This window comes from Phascolarctos cinereus, unplaced genomic scaffold (assembly GCF_003287225.1).
Source record: "Phascolarctos cinereus isolate Bilbo 61053 unplaced genomic scaffold, phaCin_HiC Scaffold_2;HRSCAF=192, whole genome shotgun sequence".
Classification (NCBI taxonomy): domain Eukaryota; kingdom Metazoa; phylum Chordata; class Mammalia; order Diprotodontia; family Phascolarctidae; genus Phascolarctos; species Phascolarctos cinereus.
Window position 1 is genome coordinate 340738310 of NW_027555625.1, and position 12225 is coordinate 340750534.

The following is a 12225-nucleotide window of genomic DNA, read 5'->3' on the forward strand; positions in this document are numbered from 1 at the left end:
AGAGTTCAGAATTGTGATCTGGGAGAGGTGGAGTCTAAATCTTAACTAGAACAAATAATGAGAAGCAGTGTTCCAGGTGGGGATAAAGTATGAACAAATGCATGGATATGGGAAGAAACAAAACATATATGGGAACAGTGAATAGGTCAGTTTGATAAGGAAGGGGTGGGGGAGAGAATGAGCACTTCTTAAGCATCTACTATGTGCTGTACTAAGTGCTTTTATAGATATTAATTCATTAGATCCTCAAAACAGTGCTGGGAGGTACATACTGTTATGCTCCCAATTTTACAGTTGAGGAAGTGAAGGCAAATAGAATCACTTGCCTAGGATCACAAAGCTAGTATGCATCTGAGAATATATTTGAACCCAGGTCTTCCTGACTCCAGGCCCAGTGCTCTATCCTACTCTTTTCTATCTCTATGCCACCTAGCTGCCTCAGTAAAGCAGAAGACTCAGAGGCAGGAATTTAAAAAAATATATTTTATAATGTTCTTTTATAGGGGGCTCAAAATCTCAGTTATCTCTTCATTTGCCACTCGCTGCTCTACTTGGTTTTGACTCTACCATCATTTTCATCACTCCCCACTCAGAATAAGTTCTTCACTAGGGGAAACTCATCAACATGGACATTGCTTTAGCTTTGCTTCTTACATCTAATCAGTGCCCTGAGTTGTTTCTGTCTCTCTTATTAGAAGGCTGGGGGAAATGGTAAAACCCCCTCCCATAGTCTCTATTTATAAAGAACTCAAAATCCCAGCCATCTCTTCATTTATCTGCCTGGTTTTGATTCAACCATCATTTTCATCATGCTTTTCACTTTTTCTACCCTCACAGGATATGCTGTAGCACCGGCCTCTTCAGCTTTCTTTTGTCTGTTGTCTTCCCCTTAAGCTTAGATTGTAATATGTTCCTTGAGGGCAGTTACTGTCTTTCTTGTTCTTGTTTATGCCTCTAGTACTTAGCATAGTACCTGACATAAAGCGAATGCTTGCTAAATGTTAATTTTATTTTATAATATAGGAGTTCTACAGAATCTGTAGATGATGGGAAAATACTGAAAGTTTTAAAGTATAAAAGTGGTATGATGAAATTTCTATTTTAAAAATATTAATCTAGCAAAAGAGTGTGGTATATGAAATAGGCTATAGAAGATTAGATACATGGAGACCAGATTAGGAAAATATTACAGTTATTTTTCATGAGATTATAAAGGATCCAAGGGAAATTGTGTAAGAGAAATGATAGCACTTGGTAACTGGATATACAGGCCTAGGGAGAAGAAGGACTTGAAGATACTTTAGAGTTTATGACTCTAAATGTAATAATAATTGATAGAAAACAGGAAGTTGGAAAGAATTTAAGGGCAGGACAAGAATGATAATTTCAAACTTAAACAGGATGTAGAGAAGCAGAGAAAATGAGAGGGGGCAATGCATAATCTAAATAATCCATCAAACTCTTCACTAGAATAGTAGTGATCATTGGGCTTTAGCCTTGATTAGTACATAAAATATGAAAATAGAAATTGATACTTTAATATATTGTAAGGTTTACCAATTATTTGCCTTTTGACAACCTTTTAAGAATATAATGAAATTATTATAATGCTCATTTATTGATGAAGGGCTAAATGTTCAGAGAAGTAAAATGACTTGCCTAGGGCTATATTTTAGAGCAATGCTCCATGATCTCAAATCCAGGTCTTTTGATTCTAGGACCAGTACTCTTAGAACCAATCCATATTGCCCAATAATTGCCCAATTATTTTCAAAACTTATAACTTTCAAAACTTACGGCTGCCCTCATTTATAATATACAATTAGAAAACCGAATAAACAAAGTAGAGTCTCTACTCACTCTGAATTGACCACCATTTCCATCATCCAGTTCCAGAATGTATCCTTCTGCCATCACTGCTGACAAAGGTGGCTGTTTCCATGACAATGTAGCACTGTTGTTGTGTGTGCAACAATCCTCCAACTGTAGAAGAGGGGCTGCTGGCACTGGAGAGGAAGCTAAATACAAATGAGTGTAATCTTGACTTTTTTAATTGTCAAAGTACATTTTCATTTTTAACTAAAGTGCAAACACATCAGCAAACAATTGAATATGCCACAATTTAAAAATAAACTAGGGAGCAACAGCAAGTTGACTCAGAATGGTGAGAGTGTTCCGTGTTCAGTGATATTTGCTATATTAGAAATTAAAACCAATAAAATTATAAAACAATTATTAATTTCTTAAAATGATGATAATAAATTTATTACATGTTAATATAAATAATTTATTTATGAAAGATAACTGTATATAGTTTCCAAAACAAAAAAAAAATTGAGAATGACATTGTTTCACATATCTTTGCATAGCTCTTTAATGTCTGGTTTAATAGAAGACATCTGGATTCTCATACTGCTCCTAAATACAATCTATAATAATATGTTGTCCTGGTTGAAGTATATGAAGAAAATATGCTCTCACATAGATATGTAGTTGAAAAAAAGGAAGAGCTTTTTAATAGCCAAGTAAATTTATGGTATTATTTTGAAAATATTCTTATCCTCATAGACCCTTGAAAAAGGTCTAAGGGACCCTTCAAAGGTCTGTGGACCACACTTGAAGAAACCGTTCTAGATATATCTTGCCATAGTCCAAAAAATAAGGTTCTTTACAAAACTGTAAGACAATATTGGTGCATAGTCCAGACTATTTCTACATTACTGCAAAACATGGTTTTCTCTTACTCAAATAAAGTATGACCTAGGAAAATGTTCTATGTTGATTGTTCTGTGAAAAACAGGTGGAGGTGAGTGACATTTGGGAGGAGGGGATAGAAAAGCAATATGTCATAATAAAGTTTAGAAATCACTGGCTTATCTCAAATATCTCCTCCCCCCAAAGTTTATTATAAGTCAATTTACCTTGTATTTAAGCTATGTTTTTCCTTTTATTTTTCAAAGAAGCTGTTTAAATGCCTTGCCAAACATAGCCTAGAGCTACATTTCTCTGAAACATCCATGTTGCACGCTCAAAGACAATTTTCTAAATCTCTCTCCATTAATGAATGTGCAGCACTGACACTTTATCCCTGGGTTCATTTTAGTCTTATCTGCAAAAAATAGGCGGTTGGGTTATAGAGGTTTCCTGTTTTGCAATACTGTGTTGCAATGTGCTATCAGCCATCAAGAATATAATCCAAAGACCATTTTAGAGATGAGGAGAAAAATATCACATATGTTAGCTATCTGAGTACCAGATAGCCAGATTAAACATATAAAACTGCAAAACTTCATTACATGACAAAATCAGATGCTATGCAAACCTTCTTAGAAGGCTGGACATGAAGTAGCCTGTTAAGTTAACCTGCATGTTTATATTTCCAGCAATTACTTGTATTTGGGGTTCTGGACCTCAACATAATTTTATAAGCAACAATACCCACGTAACACACTTTTTGACTTATTTGGATATAAATACTTACGTTTCATTTGTACAAAGTCAAGTTGGTGGATGGACTGCAGCAGAGGTGTGTTGTCTAGATTCAGATCAAAGTCTGTTGTCATCCTTGGCGTAAGAGTCCCTTTTCCCCATTGGTCCTCAGTCATGTGCACTCTTCTAATGAGTGCATCAGAAATCTAATCATATTAAAGATTATGTGAGAGGTTACATGCCACACTGGGAAATTTAGTAGTTTCCAAAATGAGTTATATCCTTACCTTGAAAAAACTGAAGTTGGTGAAATGGTCTTTACCCAACCCCAAACTTTTCTTGACACATTTCTAAATGTCCCTATATTTAGAGCTAAATTTACATTTAATGATAGGCAAGGTTGGTGCAAACTAATTTTATTGATATAAATGGTATATATGCTAAAGCACCATTTGCTAAATTACACAGTTCTTTCTGATCTTACTGTCTTAATGGAACCAGTACCACTGTAAGAGGTGATGTAACCCACCCTATGTGATTGACTAGTTTGTCTCCATTTTATATTAAGAAATGAAATTGCCCTCTCTTTAGAATAATAAAATGAGGGGTATCAGAAAATGACAAGAGATACTGAATGTATTGCATTCAGCAAAATACAGTTTCTAGCATCTTACAAACAAAGTCTGCACAGTGATAATCATTTAATAGACCAGAAACCAAGCACTAGAAGACTTATTTCCTTGGAATCTGGCCCTGGGCCCCCATTGTCCTGATTGGTATTTGCCTCCCATCACCCAGTACATCTAGACCTGGCTTTATCCATGCTTCATTTCTCTTTCTGGCTATCTTATTACCAAAAAGCCTTGCTGTCATGCACATATACATTCCTTGCCATGTCATAGGTCCATGATTCAAATCAATATCATCATCATCATCTACTCATTCACTGTACATTTCTTGTACCTGTGCTTATACCTTAACCTCATTTCACTCATCATCCCTGTACCTTTCTAAATCAAAATAATCTTCCCTGACCAATACTCACACATATATGTATATATGTACGTGTACATATATACATATATATGAGTGTTACATATGTGCGCACATATATATGTACATATGTGTGTTTATATATACATATATATGAGTATATATATGTGCACACACATACTACATATGTAGTATCTTTTTTGAATAATGAAGGTAAGGACTTATTCAATAAGCAATCATTAAATGCTTACTATGTGGTAGATACCTTGTTAACCACTGAAGACATTGTGTCTGCTTTTGTATTTGCATCCATAGAACTTAGCCTGGTTCTTATAGCACAGTGAGAGCTTACTAGATGCTTTCTCTTTTACGTATTCATTGTGGAGCTTTCCTTTTTCTTATATATCATATTCATTTACTTTCTATTGTTCCTCTGTTTCTTATTTTAGTATTTTTATTTGAAAATGACATACTTAGCAACCAAAGGACTCTGGCCCTTTAAGTGCAATCAATTTTAAAATTATAATATTTCATTAAAATCTGGCCTTGACTAAAAGAAAAAAAAAGGATATTCAAGTAGGGAACAATAAATTATCAAGGTATGAGTCTCATTGTCCTAGCGGGAAGAACAATAAATTTAGTGCTTCAAGACTCAACTCTGATACCTAATAGTCATGTGACCAAGGGAGTCACTTTATTTCCCTCAGCCTCATTTCACTCATCTAAAAACAGTAATAATAATATCTTTTGAGATTATTGTGATCGAAGAAGAAACAATTTTGAAAAGTTTGGAAGAATTTCCAATAATCAGAAGACTTCCTCTGAGAGAATAAAAGACGTTGAGGAGAGAGAAGTCCTATTCTTCTTCTGCCATGCTTCTGTAGAAGCACTTAGACAGGGGTAGCTAGGTGGCACCGTAGATAGAACACTGGCCCTGGAGTCAGGAGGACCTGAGTTCAAATCCAGGCTCAGACACATAATACTAACTAGCTGTGTGACTCTGGGCAAATCATTTAACTCCAACTGCCTCACCAAAAAAAAAAAAGCAAAAAAAAGCACTTCGATTTGAAGCCACCTTTTTGGGCACAGAGAGACACAAACTGAGAGATATTCAGCAATGATCTTCCCCTTCAGACCTCTCATAATTCTATGTTCTTCTCTTAGGTACTTCCCTTATGCACTTGTGTATTACTGTGCATTCCTATTCCTCTATTGCACTTCGTCCTTACTTCCACTTCTAACTCTCAAGATTCCTTCAAAGCTCAACTCAAATGCTACCTTGAGGCTTTACTGATCCCCAAATAGCTAGTGTTGTAGTCAGTTACCTTGTATTTACTGTGAGTGTATATATACACACACAAACACACATATGTAATATTTTCTTATATATTTGCACATGTTCTTTTCCACACATGACATTAGCTGTCCACCATAACTGTACATAGGTACAGCTAGTTTCTTTCAAAACTCATCTCAAGCTCAACTTCCTATAGTAAATATTTCCAAATCCCCTCAGATGCTAGTGCCTTTCCAAGATTACTTTGCGTTTACTTGGTATGGATCTTGTATGCCCTCTATATGTACATCATGTCTCCTCCATCTGAAAGTAAGCTCCTTGAGGGAAGAAACTATTTCACTTTTACCTCTGTTATCTCCATTGTCTAACACAATGCTAGCACATAGTAATAAATGTTTGTTGACGGATCAAGTGAGAGGTTTTGGAGAATGCAATAGCACTATATAAATGTGAATTGTTAATAATTACAACTTCTTTATATAGGCATTTTTTTCACAAAGACCTTGATCAGGAGTAGATATCACAAATATTAGTTCTTATCTTTTTATAAGCAAAGAAAATAAAGCATAGAAAGAAAGTAACAAGTGTTTATATAATGCCTACTATGTACCAGGCACTGTACTAAGAACTTTACAAATATCACCTCCTTTGATCACATTAAACTTGGGAGTATAGTTGCTATTACTGTTCCCATTTGACAATTGAGGAAACTAAGACAAACAGAGGTCAAGTGTTTTGCCCAGTCACAAAACTAGTAAATGTCTGAGGCTGTATTTGAGCTCAAATATTCCTGATTTCTAGCTCAGTGCTTTTTCCACTGTGCCACCTAGCTACCTCTAAATAGGAAACAGGAGTTAAATGACTTCCCAAGGGTCACACAGCTAGTGCCTTCTAAAGCTGGGACTTGAAGCCTATTTACTTATTCCCAACACTATTTTATATTTCCATTACATTATCTTTTCAATTGTTTTCCTATTATTACTTCTCAAACTACCAAGTATCTACTGATTGGCCAGAAAGTTGGCACTGAGAAAGTGAATTAATGTATAGTTATTTAGATTTTTTCCGCTGATAAAACCATTATAGCTAGATGCATTGATTGATATAAAAGATCCCAATTCTTCTAAAAAGAAATCCACCTCTTCTTGTAGGCTGCAACTCAATTCTTATATTGTTACTTCTGTTTCCTCATGTCTAAAATGAAAAAGTTAGACTAGATGGCCTCTAAAGTCTCTACAATTTCTGAAATGCTATGATTCCCAAAGACTGTATGATGGGCTTAGGAGGTGTTTTTTTCTTCTCTTTTCAATGACACTCAGCAAGTATTACCCCATATAACATTCTTTACAAATTATAGCATCTGGCAATGATTTTCTGGTAGTTGGGTAATTTCATTGCAAGAAAATCACAAAATGGGATAGTGTGAAGGTGGTTTATGCTATGTATTTCTTGGATTAGATTGAATGGGACTTGGATTCTTAGACCCAGTCCCATGGGACATTTAGAATCTAAAAACCAAAGAAGTCCACACTCACCTGCAAAAAGCCACTGGGATCATTTTCCTTGATAACCTCCAGGCAGTACTCCATGAGACCAGTAGTCTGCCGCAATTTCACTGTGCAGTGGGATATCTGATCTCGTACAACCTATAAGGCAAGTTAATGTTCCCAAACAGTTAAAACTATAGCAGAATCAGCACTGAAGTGTGGGGACTTTTGCATTTCCCCCCTTAACAATTCTGGATTAGTGGTTAATTATCACTGGCACAGTCCCCAGTGTAATTTCAGTTTCAATAGCCAGAACCTGTCATTACTATTACTTACATTGTTACTGCTAATACAAAACTTTAGAATTTTGAACAGTGACAACTTAATATATATTCCTGAGTAGTCTATGAAGAGAGAGGGAGTTGAGTTGTTCTGGAAAAACTGTTAATTAGGAAGAAATTGAGAAGACAGAGATAAAGGCATAAGAGGACTGAGTTTAACCTTTGTACCGCTAATAAATAATAAAAAGATTGTTGAGACACTTGACTATCATCTTGAGCTATGAATGGTGGGACTATGTTCCAAAAGTCATGAGAAATCAAGAATAATAGTCATTATTATAGGTAACTATGGCTATGAGCTAGCTAAAAATATTATGAATAATTATTTATATTAAAAGTAACCACTATTCCAGTTCTCTCTTCTGTGAATTATGCATATGTATATGGAGATATAAATCATTTGGCTTCTAACTGAGGAATGTCAAACAATCTTCCCTTATTTCAAGAGTCAGGTTTTATCAGGTAATGTTAATGTTAACAGAAGAGGTCTAACTTTTAGCTAACCAAAATTTGCAGGAGAATGACCCTGAGTCCCAAATAAAGGAAAGAATATAACAACATGATTAGCTGGCTGTTGTCCTTCATTTCCAAAGAGGACCAAAATGACATCACTATGTTGGAGTCAAGATACAATGTGTCCAATTGTGATTGATCAGACCAATACAAGCTAGAGCGCCCTACCACAGGTCAGGCAGAAATAGTTCATATGATCATTTGGAGTAAAGTGTCTCCCATGTCACACAATCAATTCCAAAGTTCTTCAGAGAAACCTTGACAGTGTCCCTCTATCTCTTCTTTTGACCACCATGTGAGTGTCTGCATTGCATAAGTTCTCCATAAAATAGTTCTTTAGGCAACATACATTTGGGGTTCAAATAAAGTGGCTAGCCCCTCTAAGTTGTGTTCTCTGAAGTAGAGTTTGAATGCTTGGCAGTTTAGCTAGAGAAAGGGCCTCAGTGTCTGGTACTTATCCTGCCAGGTGATCCTTCCAGGTGATCTGCAGAATCTTCCTACAACAATTCAAATGGAAGTGATTTAGTTTCCTAACGTGGCACTGGTAGACTGTCCAGGTTTTACAGGCATACAACAATGAGGTCAGCACAACAGCTCTGTAGACTTTCAGTATGGTAAGGAGTCTAATATCTCTTCTTTCCCACACTTCCCTTTGGAGCCTCCCAAACACTGAACTACCTCTGGCCATGTGTATATCAACCTCATCATCTATATGTACATCCCTAGAAAGTAAACTGACAAGATAAGTGAATTTATCCACAGTATTCAAAATTTCTCCATTTGCTGTAACTGATGGTTCCACATATGGATGATGTGGTGCTGGCTGGTGAAGAACCTGTGTTTTCTTGGTGTTAAATTGTTAGGCCAAAATGAGCACAAGCAGCAGAGAATAAATCCATACTTTGTTGCATCTCAGCTTCAGAGGTTGCATTGAGTACACAATCATCTGCAAACAAACAAACAAAAAATCGTGTACCAACTCTCCCTCCACTTTAGTCTTGGCTTGTAGCATTTTCAAATTAAATAATTTACCATCGGTGTGGTAGCTGACCTTCACACTGGTTTTTCCTGATTGAAGGCTTCTGACAACATTGCTGAAAACATCATGTCAAAAAGCAGGGGAGAGAGGGGGCAGAGTCAAGATGGCGGAGTGAAAGCAGCGACTTGCTTGAGCTCTCCCCCAAACCCCTCTGAATACCTATAAAAATGGCTCTAAACATATTCTAAAGCAGCAGAACCCACAAAAAGCAGGATGAAACAAATTTCCAGCCCAAGTCAGCCTAGATGGTTGATCAGAAAGATATATCTCACTGGGCGGGGAAAGGAGTGCAGTTTGGCGTGGGCATGGTGGCAAAATAGGCCTCAGTGAACCTGGAGCAGGCCTCAGAGGACTGAAGTTCAGGCATCTGTGGCAATTTCCAGACTTCTCAACCCATGAATGCCAAAGACAACTTAGAAGGTCAGTGGGAAAGGTCTGCGATGGTGGTGGACAGAGAGAAGCTTGGTCCCAGCCCCAAGTCCCCAAGCGCAGCCCTGTGGCAGCGGCTGCCTCTGAAGCTTCCAGTCCACAGACTGAGGGGGAATTGAGTGGCTGATCAGAGTGGGATTGCAGGGATCTCTTTGCCAGTGCTGAGGCAGGAATCTCTTGCTTTGCTTGTGTTTTGATCTAGGTCACAGTTTCCAGTGGTGGTCCTGAGGCAAGGAGGAGTGCTGGCATGGTGGACCTGGTAGGGGAGGTGAAGAGAAAATCCTCCTCCCAGTTCCAAGGCAGAAAAGAGTGCTTGTGGTCACTCACAGACCAGAGCACAGGCCAGGAAAGGAGCAAACACCTCACCCCTTATCATACCACCTTGGAAGAACTGAAAATTTACAGGTCCCTAGAAGTATCTCTGAAAACAGCTGCATAAAACCCCCAAAGCTTGGGATAGTACATTCTCCATACTGGAAGCAGACCCCTACCTTAACAAAGAGTTTAAAACTCAAGTAATTGGCTGGGATCATGATCAAACCTTGCAAAAAAAAAAGTCAGACCATAGAATCTTTCTTTGGTAACAAAAAAGATCAAAACATACAACCAGAAGACAACAAAGTCAAAGCTCCTACATCCAAAGCCTTGAAGAAAAATATGAATCAGTCCCAGGCCATGGAAAAGCTCCAAAAGGATTTTGAGAAACAAGTAAGAGAAGTAGAGGAAAAACTGGGAAGAGAAATGAGAGTGATGCAAGAAAATCATGAAAAACAAGTCAATAGCTTGCTAAAGGACACACAAAAAATACTGAAGAAAATAACACCTTAAAAAATAGCCTAACCCAAATAGCAAAAGAGGTCCAAAAAGCCAATGAGGAGAAGAATGCCTTCAAAAGCAAAATTGGCCAAATGGAAAAGGAAGTCCAAAAGCTCACTGACGAAAATATTTCCTTGATCCAGCCATTTTGGAGAACAATCTGGAACTATGTCCAAAGGGCTACAAAAATGTGCATACCTTTTGATCCAGCAATAGTACTTCTAGGGCTATATCCCAAAGAGATCAAACAAATGGGAAAGGGACCCACATGTACAAAAATATCCATAGCAGCTCTTTTTGTGGTGTCAAAGAATTGGAAACTGAGAGGATGCCCATCAATTGGGGAATGGCTGAGCAAGTTGTGGTATATGAATGTAATGGAATACTATTGCGCTATAAGAAATGATGAGCAGGCTGACTTCAGAAAAACCTGGCAAGATTTATATAGTCTGATGCTGAGTGAAGTGAGCAGAATGAAGAGGACTTTGTACACAATACCAGCCATGTTATGCGATGACTAATATTGTTAAACTGAATCCTTCTCAGCATTAAAAGGATCTAAGACATCTCCAGAGGCCTCGGGATGGAAAATGCTGTCCACATCCAAAGAAAGAACTATGGAAGTCCAATCTCTATCACTTATTTTTACCTTCTGTTCAGTTTTGTTTCATCTTTCTGATGGTTCCTTCTACTGGTGTTAATTTTTACTTACAGCTTCACTAATGTGAAAATGTGTTTCATAGGAATGTAAATGTATAGCCTATATCAGATTGTGCGCCATCTTAGGGAGGGTGGGGGGAGGAAGGCGGAGAAAAATTTTCAATTCAAAAGCATATGGAAGTGATTATTGATAAATCAATAAATTAATAAAATTTTTAAGAAAAGAAAAGAAAAAAATTTCCTTAAAGACTGGAATAGAGCAATTGGAAGCTAGTAACTTTATGAGAAATCAAGACACTGTAAAACAAATCCAAAGGAATAAAAAAATAGAAAACAATGTGAAATATCTCATTGGAAAAACAACTTACCTGGAAAATAGATCCAGGAGAGAGAATTTAAAAATTATTGGACTATCTGAAAGCCATGATCAAAAGAAGAGCCTAGACATCATCTTCCAAGAAATTATCAAGGAAAACTGCCCTTGTATATTAGAACCAGAGGGCAAAATAGAAATGGAAAGAATCCACAGATCTCCTCCTGAAAGAGATCCCCAAAGGAAAACTCCTAGGAATATTGTAGCCAATTCCAGAGTTCCCAGGTCAAGGAGAAAATATTGCAAGCAAGCCAGAAAGAAACAATCAAGTATTGTGGAAACACAATCAGGATAGCACAAGATTTAGCATCTTCTACATTAAGGGACCACAGAGCATGGAATCTAATATTCTGGAGGGCAAAGGGATAGGATTACAGCCAAGAATCACCTAAGCGAACTGAGTATAATCCTTCAGGGAGAAAAAATGGATATTCAGTGAAATAGAGGACTTTCAAGCATTCTTGAGGAAAAGACCAGAGCTGAATAGAAAATTTGACTTTCAAATACAAGACTCGAGAGAAACATGAAGAGGTAAAGGAAGAGAAATCCTAAGAGATTTATTAAGGTTGAACTGTTTATGTGTACTTGCATGGAAGATAATATTTGTAACTCATGAGACCTTTGTCAGTTACAGGGTAGTTGGAGGGAAAAATTTTTATGCATATATATAGATAAATAGATAGATAGAGGGCACAGGGTGAGTTGAAGATGAAGGGGTGATATCTGGAGAATAAACTTAAAGGATGAGAAAGGATTATACTGGGAGAAGGAAAAAGGGAGAAGTAGAATGGGGTAAATTATCTTACATAAAATAGATAAGAAAAGGTTTTTACAGTGGAGGGGAAGTG

General features: G+C 37.0%; 1 protein-coding gene across 1 annotated transcript in view; it reads right to left on the minus strand.

The window, feature by feature from the left end:
- Nucleotides 1–12225, minus strand: part of TRIM9 (tripartite motif containing 9) — a 147094-nt gene that overhangs the window by 52230 nt on the left and 82639 nt on the right. The window contains exons 4-6 of the mRNA XM_020991272.1: nucleotides 7255–7365; nucleotides 3482–3635; nucleotides 1861–2018 (exon numbers count right to left, since the gene is read on the minus strand). Coding sequence (XP_020846931.1) covers nucleotides 1861–2018; nucleotides 3482–3635; nucleotides 7255–7365 — 423 coding nt within the window. The remainder of the gene's footprint in view (nucleotides 1–1860; nucleotides 2019–3481; nucleotides 3636–7254; nucleotides 7366–12225) is intronic.